Source organism: Centruroides vittatus, unplaced genomic scaffold (genome assembly GCF_030686945.1).
Source record: "Centruroides vittatus isolate TY-2023 unplaced genomic scaffold, ASM3068694v2 scaffold_386, whole genome shotgun sequence".
Lineage (NCBI taxonomy): Eukaryota > Metazoa > Arthropoda > Arachnida > Scorpiones > Buthidae > Centruroides > Centruroides vittatus.
In genome coordinates, this window is record NW_027122706.1 from 6,783,778 (window position 1) to 6,805,496 (window position 21,719).

The window sequence follows — 21,719 nt, forward strand, 5'->3', positions numbered from 1 at the left end:
GCTGCCACCTTTACCGCTCGGCCATCCGGCCGTATATGTATATCCTATGTGTACAACAATGAAAACCATCAAATACCGTATAATCAATATTATAATTTCAAATAATCTATATTTAATTGAAGTTTGTTTTAGTAAACAATAACATCTGACGGCCAAACATTCGAAACAATAAAGACACGAATCCATCCCTCCCGGGGGGTTCGGATTCGTTTCCGGATCATTTCAGAAATGCCCACGAGTGACCAGATCCGAATTTGTCGGGCGCTTTCTTCACCATTCGGCTGCTTTAGTGTAATTCTGGCCGATCCACAGAAGGTCTTTTTAGCGTTTTTGTATAGCTAAAGAATTTTTAAAAAATCATAAAAATCGAAAAATATACGGAATAAAATGCAGACTTCGATTGCAGCGACTTCCTGTGTCGAAAAGTAAAAGTAATCGCGAACGGGCTGGTCGGTCTTTTCTAATGTTTGGCAACCTCTGACGTGTAACTCGGATTAGTCAGATGTTTTTATATTTTATCGTACGGATCGTTTAGTTCTTTCAAAGTAAGTATATTAATTAACTGTAATATCTTAAAATCGATATAATTTATCGATTTGAAGTTTAATTATTCAAATATAATCCGCTAATTGTGTCTTCCGGGAAAAGATGAAATTGCTTTCTATCATTGTTCGCATTTTTCACCGGTTACCGATTGAAAATGTTATCTTTAACGTCATATTCAATGTATGTAATTAAACCATAAATTAGATCATGAAGATAAGCCAGTTTGATGTTTTGAAGATTCAATTATGTTCTTATGTAGTAAATGCTTTTTTTTAAATATTACTGGCCTACTTTGTGATGCTGTGTTAAATGTATTAAAATTTCATGTATATTAAATTTGAATCTATCACACTGAAATACAATACATCATGCTTTCAGAGCCAGATTGGAGCAATATGTGCCAATTGGGCCCCGCAGCACATCAAAATTTATATATTTAAAAATAGTACATGTTACAAAAATAAATATCTAGGTATATTATTATTAAAAATATAACAACATATTTCAATATGTAAATTAACTGTTAATCAATTTTGTTATTTAAAGTTTGAGGGGTCCTGCAAAAAAAAAAAAATTCAATCGGGCTTCGCATCTATTGGATCCTGCGCTGCTTGCTTTCCCATACTACATCATTATGTAGTATTAAATAATTGTTAAACATGTAAATTTTGACATAAATATGTTTTATTTATGTCAAAATTTATGTTTTACATATTATGACAGTCATAATATGTGTGTGTAAAGTTAGTGCCAGAAAGGTGCATTGTATGATTTTATTCAAGAAATTCCAACTTTTGGATGATAATTTGTATTGAGTAAGTGAACAATATGTATTGACAAAATGAACCCGATACTTTATAATACTAAAGCCAACCGTTGCCTGATGCTATCGGGCTAATTAACAGTTATAATAGCCGTTAATTAGCTCTATAGTGTAAGGCAATGTTTGGCTTTAGTATTACAGTGTATCGGGTTTAGTAGAGTTGTTTGTTTTTACTACATTATAAATAATATCCAACAGATAAGTTTTCTTTGTTATCTAATGAAAATAAGATTGCTGTTTTAACAGCATTCTTAATTCTGTTACTGAAATTTAGTAATGCTACTAATTTCAGAAATGTTTAGTGTTTAACTATGTTGTTTTCATTTGTTATAGCAAATGTCCAAATATATTTATTGAAAATTGATTCTAAATTTAATATTTAATTATAAATTAAGTAATTAAAAAAATCTAAACAGTTTGAAATGTGGGTAAGATTTATTAAGCAGATGTATATTAATTTATATTACTAAAACATGATATTAAAGGCTAACTTCCAGATGACATAATTGAAAAATTTTTCTGTTTAATTGTAAAAGTCATGTTTTCACTAAACATTAGTCGATAAGAAGTGCCATAATTTTCTAAAATTTTCAGATATAAAAATTAATGAATTCTCTGTATATATTTATTATATTGTCAGTGAGACATAATTTTTGTGTTATAAATAAGTTATATTATTTTTAAAATAATTTAAAAGTAGTATTTAAATGTTTTGATATTCTGTAGAGAAAAAAATTAAATATATGTTGATTTTTTTTGTAAGGGGTGCCCATGGAGGTGCTAGGAGGGGCAGTTGCCTATCCTGATATTTATTATTTTTCCTTTTTTCTTTGCTTTTTTTCAAAAACAATTTTTATACATTTGAAATAATTATATTTTTGTAAAGACAATAGTAATCCACACTTACAGGACCAGTTTAGAGGTTTGCAATATAGTGGTATAAAATGAAAAAGACATTGATGTTGAATAGAGAGCATGAATGTGATAATGGTGTTAACATTCTGTGCCACATTTTCTCTCTTATTATGTTTTTTCACTCTTTCTTTTCTTAACTTAAAGCAAGCTCTCTGTGTCAAATACAAATATTAGAAACATTTTCCCACAACTGTTATAGTTTTCATTAAACTTATTTTAACATTGTACATTGTCCATGTTAAAATCTTAATGTTTTCAATAGAGAAATGCACTATGATATTCCAGCAAACTGACTTTATTTCATTGAATAACAAGATTATGATAATTTAATGGTCATCTTCAGGTCATATATCCAAGGTATAGAGTAAAACAAATTTCAGAACATTTAAACATATAGCTGTTTTTTAAGAACTTAAGTTTATAGTGAGACATAAACAATTACCAAAATTAAAAAAAAAACTTTCAGTGGGCATAAACATGAATCTAGAATCCATAGATGTGCACTCTATCTCCTGTGACTATAGCTATTACTTGACAACTATCAAAAATTTGAAGTATTTCAAGTTTTGGTTGGAATAAAAAAAAAAATGCTGATTTTTGCAAAAACTGTTAGTTTCTGGATGTAATATACATATGTAAAAATAACTTGTTTTTTCAGTATCTAATAATTTCTGAAAGCAATCCATCTTCATAACCTAAAATTATGATTTTCTCAAATAAAATGCAGAAGTGAAACCTAGGGCTTTATAGGGAATACTTTTTAATGCGCCAGAATAACTATGCATAAGCTTATCGAAATCTGTGAAATGCAGATTTGAGCCTCTCCTTGTTAGTTGAGTTGCTTACAATGTCTTAACAATGGATATTTTTCAAAAAGAGAAAGGATGGTTTATTAATTGGTTTGAAAACAATAGCACTGTTTTAAAAATTTTTGCTCTTAAAGGTGCATTAAATATTGGCGTAATTTTCAGCCAACATCTTAAAAATGTTTTTTGATTCAATGTCTCACTATCTCCATAACAACTGAAAAGAACTTAACAGATTAAAATAATCTAGAACAGTGTTTTTCAACCTTTTTCTCCTCGCAAACCAAAAGAAAGGCCCGAAAAAATTTGACGAACCCCCTATGTAGTCGTTAATGACAGGTAAAAAAAAGCAGTAAAATTTGATAGAATATATATTTTACATATTGCAGAATAATTGATTATATTAATCGTGAAACATTTAAATAAAACATTAATAAGACTAAAATGATGGCTATAAAAGTTGAAAAGAAGATAAATTTAACAAACTGGTCTTATGTTTTACATTTGGAAAAACTCTTAATGGGATATTTGTGGCTGTTTGATAGAACAAAGCAATTCAAAGTTAGGCTCAATATCTGACAATTTCAGTCTTAGATCAGGTTCTGCATTTAACCTGTTTCTGTATTTATCTTTCAGATAAGTATATGTTGAAAATCCTTTCTCGCATAGATATGTTGTGCAAAATGGTAATAGATCTTCAATGGCTTTTTTTGACAGAACCGGATATTCATTTTGTATACTGAGCCAGAAGTCAATTAAAGATTGATCTTTAAAAATTGCTTGTAGAGAACTGTCACAAGATAACTCTGAGTTTTTCTTTTTCCAGTATATTTAGAGAGGTTTCTGAACTTACATTTCCTTGAAATGGATTACGTATCCAGTTGTTTGAAATGGATATATTGCATCTGTTGGGAAAATAGTAATCGAAAGTTAATCGAAGATAGTTCAGATGTTCACATATACTCCTTTTAATGTTTTCGTCAAGTTTAATTGAATTTTCTGATAAAAAAAAAGTGCTGACAGAATCGAAACATCCATACTCATTCATCTGCAGGCATTGAATCCAAAAATTGATCTTTTTCAACATAGCCTCAATTCTATCATGTACACTGAAAATGGTGACACCCTCGCCTTGTAAAGACATATTTAATTCATTCAGTTTACAAAAAATGTCAGCTAAATACGCAAGCTTTTGCAGCCAAAGAACATCGGATATACAAGAAGACAAATGAAACGGATGATCAATAAAAAATGCTTGAACTTCAGACTTTCAGTTCAAACAAACGCGTCAAAACTTTACCACGGGAAAGCCATCTAACTTCTGTGTAAAGTAGTAAAGAAACGTGGAAACTTCCAAAATCCTCACAAAGCGTACGGAATAGACGGCAATTTGTAGCACGTGATTTTATAAAGTTCACAATTTTCACAGCATCGCTTAAAGTAGTAGATAACTCTGCATAACGCTTACATACTAAAGCTGATCTATGAATACAACAATGAGTCCATTGAATTTTCTCGTTGATCTTCTTCACCCGTGCGCAAAACCAGAAAATTTTCCTGTCATTGATTTTGCACTATCTGTACACACACCCACACAATAAGACCAGCTTATTCCATTCTTTTCAAAATACCCATTGATCATATCGAAAATCGCTTCTCCAGTTGTGTAGGTTTTCAAAGGTTTTGCAAATAGTACATCTTCCTGAACAATATTCGTAAAAAGATATCTAACGTAGACAAGCAAGACTGCGGCATTTGTTACATCCGTCGATTCGTCAAGTTGAATTGCAAAATAATTCAATTTTATTCTTTTTAGAAGTTCGTTCTCCACATAATTAGCCAAGTCATTAATTCTACGCGACACCGTGTTGTTTGATAAGGGAACTAGCTCAGTTTTCTTTGCTGCCTGTTCCCCAAGCATACATTCGGCGATATCTTTCGCACATGGTCCAATTAAATTTTCTGCCATTGTATGCGCTTGTCCAGATCTTGCAATTCTATAACTTACTAGAAATGATGCTTCAAGGGCCATTTTACTATCTTCGTTTGAAGTCAAGAAAGAAGAAAGGCTACACTTTTTGATATCTGCTAATTTTCTTTTGAAATATTCAAGAGGTTTATCTTTGTGTGTCGGATGTTTTGTTTCGATATGTCTACGAAGAAGTGATGGTTTTAAACTGCTGTTGGCAAGAACTTCATTACATATAACACAAAGCGGTTTAGGTTCCGACTCATCCCCAGTAAAATGAAAACCCAATTGTAGATAGTCGCTGTCATATTTTCGCGTTTTCCCTTTTCTAACATCATTTCCTTTGTTTTTCGTCTGGTGAAACGGTACCTCACTACAGTTTTCAGTACTATCATCTCGATTATCATGTCTCGTTTCTAAACGACCCGTTTTTAACCATCAATCCATAATAGAAATAAGCTATAATAATAATTAAATTAATAATTATTAAATCATTTACACGAGAACTTGACAGTTACAGTATCACTATCACTCAAGCTTTACAAGTGCTAAGCCTATGTATGAACGTCGGTTAATACAACACTACTCTCCCAGTTTCCGGTTGTAAACAAGTATCTAATTCTAAAATCTGTAGTAAACTGCCTTAATTTGATATTTATTTCCAATTGTATTGTAAAAAAAATATTACATAGAAGGGAAAACTGCTGCATTGATTTTAAATATAAAGCAGAACATGATATTAATCACATTGATAAAATGTTTTAAATATAAATAAATGTTTGTAATAAAAAGAGAATAGTATTTGATTACTTGAATAAGAGGAATAAATTATAATGTATAAAATTGTTGATATAATTTGATATTGATGAAGTAATTTTGAAAAACAAATAAGGAAAAAAGAAATGAAAATATTGAAATTTATTATAGATTTCTTAACAAACAGGCAGCGAACAATCTGTTTTACAGTGGGTGTGTTCTTTAATTTTTGTGTTTTTGTTTTGTTTTTGTTTTTTTTTTTGCTTTTGATTTTAATGGCGTTTTAAAAAATCCGCCATTACAATATTATTTTCGCGAACCCCCTCTGCAAACACTGCGAACCCCCAGGGGTTCGCGAACCACCGGTTGGGAATCACTGATCTAGAACATATACAATTGGAATTCTTATTGCAGAACAAATTCAAATATCTAAAACAATTATGGATATTTGAATTTCAATCTTGTTCTAACCACAGGCTATATAGGCTGGATGATACTGCAAACACTTTTCTGCAACATCATTATCATCAGATGAATTTTATTTAGATGGCTTTACAAAAAAATATTTCTATTCGACTATACATACATAGATGAGTCTAGCTGATTTGTCCCTTCACACGCTGTACGAGGCAATAACAGTTCCACCGGCGAAATCGACCTTTCTTTGTAGGCTACCATTCGCTGCAAGATGTAAAATAGTTAAAAAGTCCTCTAGCAGTGGCATAGCATAATTAAAATTAAAAAATTACATTTAATAAAAATTGCCAGGACCAATATGGCTTTACAGAAAAATATTTCTAATAGAAATATTTTTCTGTAAAGCCATATTGGTCCCAGCAATTTTTATTATTATATTTATTTAGATGTGTTTGAATGAATGTTCAAATAAGCTTTAAATTTTTTTAAATACATAAACGTTATATAAATGATTAATATTTCAAAATAATCTTGCCTGATATTGGTGATGAAGCAGGGAACTACTTTTCAACCGTTGAGGTTTGAGAGTTGGCTTTTAGGTCCTATCTAGTCTGTGTGCACCTGAAATTTTACAATATACAGTTGATTCCACTTAATTTGAACACATTGGAACTAATCCATTTTGGCCCAATTAAGTGGCTGCCCCAATTAAACGAACTAATAATAAATTCTATAATAAAATATGTAATATGTCGGTAAATAAATAAGTAGGTAAAATATAATAATTAGGTACCTATTTTAATGCTTTATTAATCCAAAATACAGAAAATATTTGTACTATAAATTTGCCAGACTCACAACGATAGATAACTGATTTGCATAATGCTAGTGTTGCAAATATTAGTAGTGACATACACAAGGGTTGATCATTTAATCTGTTCCTGATGGAACAATTTTTCCTTTTTTTCTTTTTAGTTAGAACATATTCTAACTAAAAAGAAAAAGAGAAAGAAAATGGTTCGTCCAAAAGTCATTTTATGGTCTTCCTTTGAGCACAGTTTCCTTTACTTGGAGATGTGCAACTTCAGTGGGAGTGTTCGTAGAATCCGCTAGCTCGATGCTGGTCTCAACAATCTGATGGCTGCTGTCTGAATCTAGACGTAATTATGCACACAATACCTTCCAAGGGAACTCTAGCTGTCTTCCAACTCAGTCAAGAGACCTCAAAAAATTGTCTGGCAATCTTTGTCCCTTCACTTTTAAGGGGATTGTCTGGTCTAATCTAGGGCAGGGTCAGTAACTCGCATTCAGGTCCACCTCAGACAAAATCTCATATGATACATCCTGCTACGCTGTGACCCTCCTCTGGAAAAACTGAATTGCCTGAGCAAAAGATAAAATTGCTTTGTCTCTGCCAATCATTAGGCCTACATGACATTAGTGTATGTAGTATCTACTAGTGTTGCCACCCATTTGGTTTTTAATTCATTGTCTGGGTTAACAATTAATTTTGTCCAGGATTTCGTAGAAATTGTGAAATTATGATGAAACAAAGTACTAGCAAATATTTTTATAAATTTACTTTATTTTAACAGCGAAAGACTTCACACACTCACCGAAAGTTAATTTGCCATCTTTACGCAGACTATTGTCTCTGTCGCCTTTTTTTTTTTTTTTTTTTTTTTTTTTTTTTGTCTTTTCTTTGCTTCTCAGCTCTTTAAAGCTAAATTATTTCATTTCTTAATTCAAGTTGCTCCTACACGAGTCCCTAACTGGTTTAGAACTGGCGTGCATGTTATTCTTTCCATGGTAAAATAACATTGCACATGCGTCAGGGACTTCTGTTCGAACAAATCTGATCTGTTGTCCAGGTCAGCAATTTTGAAAAGCTGGCAACACTAGTATCTACATATTTTTGGAAAATCCCTAAAATATATCAAAACTTGCTAAATTCCTTTTCTGCTACTGTCCCAATTAAACGATCAAATTATGTATTAATTTATTAGTTTGGTTTCTGTTCTTTGAGATTTGGTACAATAAAGTGGCTGTCCCAATTAACCGGTAGCCCAATTAAATGGAAGCAACTGTATTTTAATCATTATAGGGCATTCTCACTTACTGATGTATCTTTTCTAAAATTATGGAGGAACTATTGCAAGTGTAATTCATTTGTATTGTAAATGAAAAAGATTTTGGTTGTAAATTATCAAATTTGATTGTGAATTGAAAGGAAAGAGAACAGAAGCATAGAAATACAGTATTATTAAATAGTTAGATTGAAAATTGTTATAACATGAACATTTTAAACATACAGTATAAACTTTATTGTGTTTGTAAGATTTATTTTCTCAACAGGAAAATGAGTTAACATCTGGCTCAATAAGTACCACAATAACTTCTCGGTTTTCGTGACAATTAATTCCTCTCAATACACTTAAATTACACTCAAGTTATATATATATATATATATCGTATACAATTTTATACATGGGCGAAATCATCTAGAAGCTCTCTTCCCACTCTTTGCTTACCTTCCAGCTCAATCGTCGTTCCCCTCTTCTCGCTGTTGACTCGTTGTTCGTCCTGCTCGCTTCCGAGGTAGTCCATAAAAAGTCCCTTTCCGTCAGCCTTATCACCCTTTATACTCCTGCCTTCCCCCTACTGTTTCATCGTCCCTTCCGGGTCTAACGGACCATGGAATGTTCAGGAATGCGACAAACAATGGGCATTGTCTCATATAAGAAAAATGTGGCGAACAATCGTCACATGTTTTTACTGACTAAAGGTTTAATTCTGAAAATAAAAATCTGTCTGCAAATAAAAATAATTGAGTTGGGAATGCATGAGTACATACAGATCATAGGCAGTGTTTTCATCCATTCTTTGTAATAAATTAATAAAGCCTGGTGATACAACTTGGATTAAGACTGAAATTTTTCAAAGTAGGAAATATTGCAGTGTGCCACAATTCAAAAGTAAGGCATTCCAGGAAAGATGAGCTTGCATTTTTTTTTAAATAAACAAAAACTGTTGAAATGGAAACATTAATTAAAAATTGGCAAAAAAAAAGAATATACTGCAAAACTAGATTAGATTACAGTAAAAGCACTAACTAACATCTGTAATCCAGTTAAAATGAACAAATTTATTAATACAAATATAAAAAATAAACTTTTATACTTTTAGTTATTTTTCTTTTTATATTTGTATTTTTACCTTATATATGTACAGGTATACCTCACCTTACGTTGGTAATTGATTCCAGGAGAGGCGATGTAAGTCGAAAAACGAAGTAAGTCAAATTTACTTGTGTGGTTATGACGTAAGTTGAAACTACGGTGGAAAACGCCAATAATGAGCACTTAAAGACCGCTAAATAAGACGACAACACAGAAACACAGATGTTTTCATGTTTCGTTCTCTAGGATTTATGATGATTGTATTAACATTTACTGTAAATGTTCATATTTTAATATGATTTTACGTGCTTTTAACACTCTTCTAGTGATATTACGACTTCAATATTTGTGGCGGACGGATGTAAAGTCGAATAAAATGACTTAAACTTGATTTTTATTTTTCCATATACTTTTTTGACAAACGACGTATAATCGAGAACGACGTAACTCAAGATATACCTGTATTTTATTTAATGCTTGTCATATTGTTATGTAGGAATTTCATTTTATTTTTCTTTGACATTCTTAAAGACATGCAACCACCGGCATGTGTTTAACAAGTTCTATTTTATTTAAATTTTTTAATTTTTATTTTATTTTATTCTATGTAACATTGCATAATTTGAAGTTGGCTATTAAAGACAATTGAAAATGTTTGTTGTTATAATAAATTCGTTCATTTTAACTGGATTTACAAAGTTTTTATGGATTGAAATATCAAAATGTTTTGGGTAATGTCTCTTAACAAACCAAAATTATAATAACCTAAGTTAGAAAAGCATGCATACTTAGTAAAAGAGAAATTAGGTGGTAATATTTTGAAGAATACTTTGAGACAGATGGCTGGAAGTAATGGATAAGATTAACAGCATGATCAATGATTTCAGTAATTGACATAGAATCATTAAAGAAAAAAAGATGGAATCAGTGACATTTCCGTTCTGAGTGAAATGTAAAGTAGCTCCTTCGGGCTAAAAGATCAAAAGCATTATCTCTATCGCAAAACACTCTTTCCCAAAATTGAGAATGTTCTGTAATATAATATGTATTATTGCAAGTGTCATCCAGTCATCTGTATTAGATATAACAAATTCAAAGTTACAGACTGAAAGACTGGTCAAAAGACAGTTACTCACTCATCTCTGGAAGACAAGAGAATTTTTGAGAGAAAAAGTCATCCAGAATCATGTTTCAGAAGAAGTGATGATTTCTTGATGTAAACAAATCTTTAGTCAATCACTGATTGCTTATGATATACACACTTTCTCTCAACAACAAGAGATGATAACTGGAATATGGCTTCTGATCTACTAGTTAGTGCTAATCTAAGCAGGGAGCCTAATATCCCTGTTGTAGGACCTAATCCAACACTTAGTACTTCTCATAATACTTTTTTTTTATAGAGCGTTTAAAGAATGGGCTATCTGCAATAATTCTAAGCACTAAAGGTTAATTCCTGATTTAAAGCAAGCAAAGCATTTTTGCCTAGTCTCTCTGAGCAAACTAAAGATTTTTCGTTGTACTTTGTTCACCATTGGTGGTGATGATCTGCTTTCCTTCAAAAATCTAGTCTTTGTTTAAAGAGATCAGAATTCTGAAGAAATTGCTCATAGGGTGCACATTAGACCTTCCAGGTTGAGATGTATTTAGCATACTGGCCTCTACGTACAGAATAACAATAAGTTTATAACACTTAATAAAACATTTAACACCTTATATCGCTGAGAATACTTTACTTAATCACAAACGTTTTCAGCCTAATGGAATAGGCCATCTTCAGGTGAACTGGCAATCGAACGTATTTCAAAATTGTATTAAATGGAACATTCGATCATTATAAATTTTCAAAATTAAAATGAAAAATAAACTAGTAAATCAATAACCAAAATAAATATACTAAATATTTTGAAGCCATAACAATATAAATAATAATAATAATGTGAAATAAAATAAACAAAATAAGATAAAATAAAATAAATACATAAAAGATTAAATGTATAAAAAATACACCAAAAAAAAGGCATCACATTATAAAGAGCAGATAGGGACTAAAAATTTGTATGTTTTAATTTTTCTTTTATGAAGAACTTCCATGCCGAAATTAAACCATCTGTATCCTTTGCATTGATACAGCCATCCCTTAATTTACTTTTCTAGATTTCAATCTTTTCATGTTGCAAAGCCAATGATGGGGACCGCACAGTCTTGAGAATAGATGCTTCGTTCCATTTAACCATGGAAGCCTCCACCTGTGCCATACTTGACAAAACCATGTTACAGTGTCCTTTATTGATGTCATATCTGTGTTCTTTAAGCCTAACAGCCAAATTCCGTCTCGTGACTCCAATATAGTCCTTCTTAATTCCTAGCTATTGTTTTTCAAACAGAATTTTATACACGCCCACTGTTTCTTCTTTCTTAAGCTTGTCCTTGTCGTTTCTGAGATTATATTATATAAATTAGGAGCTCTTTTGTAAACAATTCATACAGTTAAAAGGAGATTGTATAACAACAGGTATTTACATAAAACCAACACACAGTCCTCTCTACATACTAGCTAACTCGAATGACCTGTATAGATACAAAATGTCAGCATTTCATGCACTCATTAGGAGAGCATTTACTTATTGCTCTAATGTACTGGACAGGATTAAGGAGATTGATAGAATCAAAGAAGTAGCTTCAAACTTTGTTACAGCAAAAGTGCAATTGAATGGCTAATTAAAGGTTATGAAAGAGGCAAAAGGTTGAAAACCCAAACAGATCAATTTAAGATCACCAAATTCACGTATAATAAAAACATCAGGAGCATCATGAAGCAAGTTTTAGACAAAAAGCACTCCAGAATTGTTTACAAAAGAGCTCCTAATTTATATAATATAATCTCAGAAACGACAAGGACAAGCTTAAGAAAGAAGAAACAGTGGGCGTGTATAAAATTCTGTTTGAAAAACAATAGCTAGGAATTAAGAAGGACTATATTGGAGTCACAAGATGGAATTTGGCTGTTAGGCTTAAAGAACACAGATATGACATCAATAAAGGACACTGTAACATGGTTTTGTCAAGTATGGCACAGGCAGAGGCTTCCGTGGTTAAATGGAACAAAGCACCTATTCTAAAGACTGTGCGGTCCCCATCATTGGCTTTGCAATACGAAAAGATTGAAATCTATAAACATTGGCGTAGCCAGGGTTTTGTTATGGGGGCCTAGTAGAGGCCAGCCTGACACAAAATGGAATTATTTCAAATTATTGTTCATTAAAATGAAATTTCCATAGGAATTGACGATAACTTAACACATAATATGAAACTTCCTTTAATCATGCGTTATTGTAACATTAATATCAAACTCTAGCAATGCTTTAAACAGAAATTAATCAATGAATTATTTTTTTACCATTCTACAATACAGTTCACCGTCTTAGCTGCACAATTAGCCATTGACCTTTTTTTTAGCCGTCAGAACTTCTCACATTCTCAGGATATAAAGCAGTATTGTGAATCCATGCAATCAATTATTAGAAGTTAAGTAGCTAATATTGAGAGATTAATTGCGGGCTGCATAAATTCATTAAGCGGGCCATATGTTGACCATGCCTGATATAGACTTTCAGTGGGTATACTACACTTAATTAAATTAGCTTCAGCTTTCTATTTCTTTTTGCAAATCAGCTCAATACTTTTTCAGCTGTAATTTTCTGGGGGGTCGTGCCTACCCATGCCCCTTCCTGGCTATGCCCATGTCTATAAAAGTAAATTAAGGGGCAGCTGTATCAATGCAAGGGAGATGGTTTAGCTTTGGCATGGAAGTTCTTCATAAAAGAAAAATTGAAACACAAATTTTTAGTCCCTATCTGCCCTTTATAATGTGATGCCTTTTTTTTTTTGTGTGTATTTTTTATACATTTAATCTTTTATGTATTTATCTTATTTTATCTTATTTTGTTTATTTTATTTCACGTTATTATTAATATTATAAGGAAGCTGGGTTTGATATTTAATTAAGTTTATAGTCTATTAGCATTACAATTATTAAGTCACCTGTTTTAACTGTTAACTAAATAAAGTTTCAAAATTATATCATTTATACATTACTTTATACCAGAAATTAATAGTGATACATGAAATGTTCCAATAATGAGAACAAAATTTCATATGATCATTAATCATCACAATATAATTCACTATGGGCAACTATGTTTGAAAACATTAGAAATGAAACACATAATGGAAAACATTGTTAAAATTATAAATGTCAAACAATCAGAAGGTCTGTAAACCCAGACAATACAAAAACTTTTTTTAGAACAATGATATAATTCATTAGTTCACATTTGTTGGCTCAGCAGAATGGAAACATTACAACAATTTTGATCATTTCTAGAAGAAATAAACATTTGTGAAAAACAAGAGAAAGTTTAGTTTAGAAGAATCCAAATGTATAAATGATTTAGCATTTTATATAGGTGTGACAAAATATTTTGCTGATCTTGGAAGAGACCAAGTTGTTAATCAATAATTTGAAAATAGTTAAACAAGCATTTGTTTGCAAGTTAAATGAATGCTTGAATGGTCAACTTTTCAATCTTAAGAAGTTGACTTACTTGTTAGTTTATAGGATATTTGCATATTTTAAACCATTTTGAATGAGCCAGTAAAATTTGAAGTCAAAAACTTGTCATGATTAAAACTTTAAACCTTTTGAATTAACAAGTAAAAATTGAACATTTGATATTTTTTCTTGATTGCTTTATTATTTTTTTAATTAAATAATCATAAAATTTTATATTATTAAAATACTAATAGGTTTATTTTACAGTAATGTTTTAATTGAATGTAATGGTTTATTTAGGTAAAAATGTCACTTGGTGGTTATCATGGAGGAGGAGGAGGAGGAGGCGGCGGCGGCGGTGGAAGCAGTGACGACAGTGGTTTTCCTCAATTGGATTTGAGTGGAAAACTTATTATTAAAGCACAGTTAGGAAATGATATTAGACGAATTCCTATTCATAATGAAGATATCACTTACGATGAATTAGTGTTAATGATGCAACGTGTATTTCATGGAAAATTATCTACTAATGATGAAGTAACTATCAAGTATAAAGATGAAGGTAATAATTAATATCTATAAATTCTTGAAATATTTTAAAGTAGGAATACCAATTATTCAAATAGATATGTTATACTGTGAATAAAACAGCTTAGAAACTGGATTATAATATAAAATGTCCACCAAATACTGAAACTCTGGTTTGAAAATGTAAATTTTAATGCAAAATGAATGTTTTTTATGGCCTTAAGCAACCCACATCAGGTTAAAAGTTTCTGTTCGAGTTACAGAAACTTGTAACCTGGTAATGGTTGCTTAAGACCATAAAAAAACATTCATTTTGCATCAAATGTACATTTTCAAACTGGAGTTTGTGTTTGGTGGCTATTTTAGGTATCGTAGACATTCCAATTAAAAATGTCTATTTGAAATAATAGTTATAGACATTTTTAATTTAAATTATATTTTAGTAAACTCTGTTTGACTCTAATGTTTCATTTTTACATTATATATTTAGATGTTTTGTGTTAGATGTAATTTGTAATTATTTAACTTTTGTTATCTTAAACATAATGTGAGAATTTACATGTAATTAATTATTGTATAAAATATTTTAAATGAATTTTTAAAATATGTTTTTATATATAAACTGAAATTTATAATGCAATAAGTGACATTTATTTGATTTCTAAAGTACAGTAGAGCGTCATTTATTCGAAAGCGTTCCAGCAAAATTTAAATTTCTGCTAGTGCTGTGGTACTGCAATCTTTGGCTACTTCAATATTTTTTTTTTTGTTGTTTGTGTTTTAGCTGGCATCCCTGGCACTTTTGTGTGGTGTTTTTCTGAGGACTGTGTGTCGGGACGTGTGTTGTGCTGAATCGAAATTAATTTTGGATCTGTGAATTTTATACTTGTAACAGATTGTACTGTAGTTGTACCGTTTGCAATGGTGACTAAACCTAAACGCATTGTTCTCAGTGTTTCCAATAAACTTAAAATAATAGATAAGTTGAAATGTGGTGCTAGTGGATCAAGCTTAGCTCAGAGATATGGAGTTGGACAATGCCACAATATCAGACATTAAAAAGAACAGTGATGCCATTAAAAAATTTACATTACGCTTAACATTGACGAAAATTCAATGCAAAGCAACACGCAACAGAGAAAAATTTCAACACGGGATAGGTTCATATATTTTTTTGTACATAATCGGTTATCTGAACAACCCCAGTCCCCAATTGATTTGGATAAACGATGCTCTACTGTAATTGGATCACAGTTAGTAACATATGTACAAAGTATTCAGAGCTTCTTGCATCTGCATATGGTTTCCCATTGTTTAATATTGACACCTAAGAATTGCCTAAATAGTTCTATATGTTTGTAAAATTGCTGATCATATATTTAAAATGTAAGTATCTTTGGATATGCTATAGATTACTTCCTATGGAATTTTGGGATTTTGAGTATATACAGGGTTCCTACGCACCTGGAAAATCAGGGATTTTCATTAGTTTCGGAAAAAGTCATGGAAAATCAGGGAATTTGTTGAAAATTGTCAAAAAGTCAGGGAATTTGTCGAAAACTGTCAAAAAGTCAGGGAATTTGTCTCCTTAACTGCCTTGCTGATTTCGTTTGCTGAATATGGCTGACCAAGCGTAGCCATCTGCAGGCGGCAAGAAGTAATGCTGTAATCTTTAATAAGAAAATATAACAGAATCCATTTTTAATCTGAAATGGCTCTTTTCACCATTCTGAAGCCATATAATTTTACAGTTGTGTATTAATAACAGGATAAACTACTATTATGTAATAATGTTTAATTTTTAATTTTAATAATTCAGCGATTATAAAAAGATGAATTTGTTAATTAGAATAAAAAATAACTAATTAAAAATTAGTTTACAAACTTTTAAAACTTGAAATCGTAATTTATTAGATTGTTCACTTCAAAATAGCTAAATAGATCAGTAAAAATCCGTGATTTAATTGTTTTTCACGTTTAAAACATTACTATACAACATAAAAAATTATAAATAGCTACCCGACATTTACAGTAAAATGCTGGCGCCGACTAGTGGTTTTTTACATTTGTTGTTACGACTTTACTTGAAAAGAACTGTACTGCAAGCGTATTTTTCCCCCTCTCCCGTTAATTTCCGCAACTTCGATACATAGTTTAATAATTAGTTTAACAGAATTGATGTAGGGTAACAAATATCCACTGATTTTGGCAAATTTAGGCATCATACTTGTAATAGATATACTGTAGTTATCGTTTTGAAAATCAACTAGATAATCCGATAGTTTAACCAATGTTAACTTGCTTATAATTAATTATAAATTTAAAAAGCTGGTAAATTTTTAAAAAATTAATTAAATTACTAAAAAATTAAAATAAATTTGATTATCTTTTTTGCAAACAACAACAAAACAATTTTTATAGTTATGTTGCAAAAGAAAAAGATTTGTAGTTACGATTCTATGCACTAAACTTCTATATTTTGTTAACATATAGTTGTAATTTCGTTTGATGTTTATTTTTGTACACTCAAACCTGTTTTTGTGCGGTATATGAATATTTCAATCAAATTGGAACATAATTGACTTCTGTAAAATTTTTAAAACTCTATTGGATGTTTTCTATGACATCAAGTTTTTTCATTTTTTATTCAGTAAAATTTTTTTCTCATTTATTTTTTAGGTCCCCTCCTATTTTAATAGCATAAAAATCAGAAATAGTGTGTTAAATGTAGACTGCAGGTGTGAAATTTCATGCCTTGTTAAATGAAAGAATAACACTTCCTGCAGCTATATTTATCAAATAAAAGTATTTTTTAACGATTACTTTTAACTTTTTATATAGTTTTTCTGTAAAACCACTTTTTGGGAGGGTGTTTATTTTGTGGGAATTATTTCCCAGCAAATTTTTTTAATGTTAGATTCGTATTTAAGTGGAAATAATTAATATAAAAAATAAACTTCTTAGAGGATTTTTTCCCCCATTAGGGATTGCAGAAAAAGGCCCAAGGAGTTAAAAAAGCAATTCCTAGTTATTTCGTACGATTTTGAGTTATTTTTCCACGTGAGACTTTTTTAATGCGGTCCCTATTCACCACATAAAAAAAATATTTTTAATTGTGTTGCGAAAACTATTTTTTATAGCTACTCGTGAAGTTTTGTGAGATTTTTTTTTTTATGCGGTCCCTATCCACCGCACAAAAACAGGTTTGAGTGTATTTATTTTATTTTATTTAAATTCTATTCATTTTAAGAATCCTAATTTTCGTAATACTATGACGTCATAGGAATACAAGTCTCACTAAAATAGAAAAACGTAAAAAAAATTAAATTATTAGATGAAAAAAAAAGGAATGAATAAAACTTTTTTTATAGAAACTTGAGAAATAGTCAAGACAGTGCAGCTCTCAAGATCGATCATTTGGATTGGAGTTGGATTTTCCATTCTTTGAAAAGACAATGAATACTTCTGTGAACTCGGATTCTTCGATTGACATAAGTAAATCGGAGAATCCATTAGATCCCCATCATAAAGCATGGGTGACGCTCCGAAACCAATCCAGGAACGATCGAGGGACAGGAAGGTGATAAAAGCTGATGTCTCAAAGACACGAGACTGTCGAGAGTCATCTCTTCCGTAGCCATCGCCACCAATCACCTCCAGTTATTTGCCTTTTCCCCCACTTTATCTGCACTATTTCTCTGCTGCTGCTACCTTTTCCTTCTCACAAATTAGCAGTTGCCTTTCAAAAGGAGGACTTTTCTAACTCAGGAAAAACACGAGTGATATATGTTAGTGCTAGACATCAAACAGAAATCAAATGAACTTTCCTTTCCGGATCATTCACTGAACATTGCTCCGGATTCCACTACTGCCACTATGAACTTAAGATGAGAAACGAAGACAACTTTAGCTATATTGTAAGCATATTTTTACAATAAACGGGTTAAATGGTAAAGAGTGTCTTCGTCCGTCTGTACCATGTTTCCCACATACTTATTAGTCTCTCGACTTTCCTGACATTGGGAGAATTAACTTTATCCCCTTTATTTTCCCAAAGGGAAAGAGTCATCATATCTTACAAGTGAAACGCGAAGTTTCAAATCTTATGTTCTAATTGACGTTTCAAATTATGTTAAACCTGAGGAAGGCTATTTAAGATTGCTGAAAACATTAGTTCATTTATTAAAATTTGCTATAAAAGTGAGAAAGATGGTTTGTAATATGATTTGCAATAATTATAAGATTTGTAATTAAGGGTTAAAATAGATAAATTTTGTCTGCATTCTTAAGAAAATTTTATGCAAAGACAAAATTTAATGCGAAATTAGATAATAAATAAAAATTATTAATAATAATTATTAAAATTCTGGCCTTTACACTGAAACCAAATCAAAATGGCAGCAACGAAACATGTTTTTTCTTTTAATGAGTTGCCAATTCAGCTAATTTTTTGCTAGATTTAGTGGATTTGTTAGAGAAGCTATAGTAAAAACTTACCTTTACCCCTCTTTATATACAATCTATTTTTATGCCATTTTGAAATAATGTGGATGACAAAAGAAAACTATTTCTTTTTTTACATGATTGATTTTTTTATGAGGGAAAAAATGCTTTATTTGAAAATTTTTAAATTTAACTTTTTGTTAAAATTGTGTTGCTGTTTAAAAAAAGTTACTCTTTTTGTTGAAAGATTTTAAAATTGTGTGTTTCTAAGTCAAGAGTTCATTTTAAGTACAGTACAGTACTATTTGTATATCAAAGAATACTGTTTGTCGATTTTATGCTATCTTGTATTTACTAGATATATACTAGATAGATACAAATAATATTGCTAAATGATGATAAAATAAAAAGCTCATGTTTCATTTGTAAATTGCTTATTTTTTCATTACATTGAAGTTGCGGATTCTATCATACATTTTTCTACAGGATGTATGTACTGTATTTTTTTAATGTGGCAGTCTTTGAAACATACAACTAGGCAAAAAGAGGGATAGATATACTTGATGTTCGCAGTAAATAAAATGCTGTTTTATTATGTTGATATTCCACACCGTAAGAAATGTGAGGGTCAGGGAATTTGGACAAAGTTGGTCAGCTAAATCAGGGAATTCAAAACAAAAATTTGAGTAGGAACCCTGTATATATCTAAACTTGGGACCAAGATGAGTTCAACAATACCATACTTTTGGACCAGAGACAAAAAATAAAAATGTTATCGTACTTTTTTCAGCGATCACGCAATGATCGGGAGTTGTCGCTCTCTCTGCTAAGCCTATCGTGTGTTTAACAGGCAGTCCAGTAAGTTGGCCATATATACCTTCAACAGAGGCAGCAGTTGATCCATGAGCACACTGATAGTCTGCAGTTGGTGTTAAGTCCTTTTCGCACACCCTCACGGTCAGCTAGTACTATGCGCCGCTATCGTGGCTTGTCCAACAAACCTAACCTATCCCTCCGGGAGATGGCCATAGTCTGACGTCATGGTTTGCAGACTTTACCGCAAGATGGCGGTACTAGCAACTACAGTGCCATCAGCATGGTAGCATTAAAAAAGTATGATAACTTTCTTATTTTTTGTCTCCGGTCCAAAAGTAGGGTACTGTGGAACTCATCTCGGTCTCCTGAGTTCAAATATATACTCAAAGTCCCAAAATTCCATAGGGAGTAATCTATAGTACAGCCCTATCTTTAAACTACAATACTGCTATTCAGATCTTTAACATGCAGTTTAAAATGATGTAAAAGTTATTGAAAATAAATGTTTCTTTGTATTTCTAAAAAAAAATAGGGGACTTTGCTTTTGGGATTACTCTTGTATGTGAAACTGTTATATACAGATTCATGTTTCTGCAGATTAAGTGGTTATATTAACCAACAGTGGTACATTTTTCTGACCTTTAAGTTAGTAAACAATGGTAGAATGTTGGTATGTCAAAAGCTTCTCTGTCTTCTGACTTTTTGAACACAAAGAATTATTCAATTCTTACTGTGATGAATACTATGCTTTGCATGTATTTTTCTCAAGTAAAGTAAATAAAATTTTTCTCTATGTATTCAGAAACATCAGACTAAAATGTTATTTACTATAGTAAAACATAAGTTAAATGTTTTTAAATTCAAAATTGAATTACAAAGGCTATACAAACATAAGTTCGAGGCCTTATTTCTTTAATTTCTCCCTTTATTCCGATCAGGAACCACCATGCAACTTGCAACTTGAAGTCAAAAAACTTCTAAAATTAACAAACAAAACACTATTAGACGACATACAACACAATTAAAAATGATCTTCGGCGCCGACCTGTCTTTATAGGCTACGGCGTCTACAAAGCATTAAAAACTGTTAGTCTTCCACAATAGTATCCGTGTTATATAATTGCTTTTAGTTGCGGGCCCTCTGGCGGATTCGAGTAGTCTCAAAAAATTTACATATTTTCGTACAAAACTCGGGAATTAAAGTTAAATTCAAAATTGAATTACAAAGGCTATACAAACATAAGTTCGAGTCCTTATTTCTTTATTTTCTCCCTTTATTCCGATCAGGAACCACCATGCAACTTGCAACTTGAAGTCAAAAAACTTCTAAAATTAACGAACAAAACACTATTAGATGACATACAACACAATTAAAAATGATCTTCGGCGCCGGCCTTTTGAGACTACTCGAATCCGCCAGAGGGCCCGCAACTAAAAGCAATTATATAACACGGATACTATTGTGGAAGACTAACAGTTTTTAATGCTTTGTAGACGCCGTAGCCTATAAAGACAGGTCGGCGCCGAAGATCATTTTTAATTGTGTTGTATGTCATCTAATAGTGTTTTGTTCGTTAATTTTAGAAGTTTTTTGACTTCAAGTTGCAAGTTGCAAGTTGCATGGTGGTTCCTGATCGGAATAAAGGGAGAAAATAAAGAAATAAGGACTCGAACTTATGTTTGTATAGCCTTTGTAATTCAATTTTGAATTTAACTTTAATTCCCGAGTTTTGTACGAAAATATGTAAATGTTTTTAACAAAACACATTTAAAAATATTAATTATAAATGGTTGCTGAAGTCTAGGCAGTCAATCATCTGAGACCAGTTGAGGTGGAGCACGAATTTGTGCTGAATTTTATTTTACAAAATACTTGTTTTATTTGGTGGTTGCTTCAACAACCATATAAAACAAGACTGTAATGTAATTTAAAAATAGCTTAACATGTGATTATCAAAAGAAATAA

General features: G+C 31.1%; 1 protein-coding gene across 1 annotated transcript in view; it reads left to right on the top strand.

The window, feature by feature from the left end:
• Nucleotides 1-415: 415 nt before the first annotated feature.
• LOC136988840 (protein TFG-like) overlaps nucleotides 416-21,719 on the top strand; it is a 52,836-nt gene continuing 31,532 nt past the window's right edge. Inside the window, 2 exon segments of the mRNA XM_067286817.1 lie at nucleotides 416-545; nucleotides 14,267-14,528. Of these exon segments, the coding sequence (XP_067142918.1) occupies nucleotides 14,273-14,528 (256 nt within the window). The 5' untranslated portion in view covers nucleotides 416-545; nucleotides 14,267-14,272.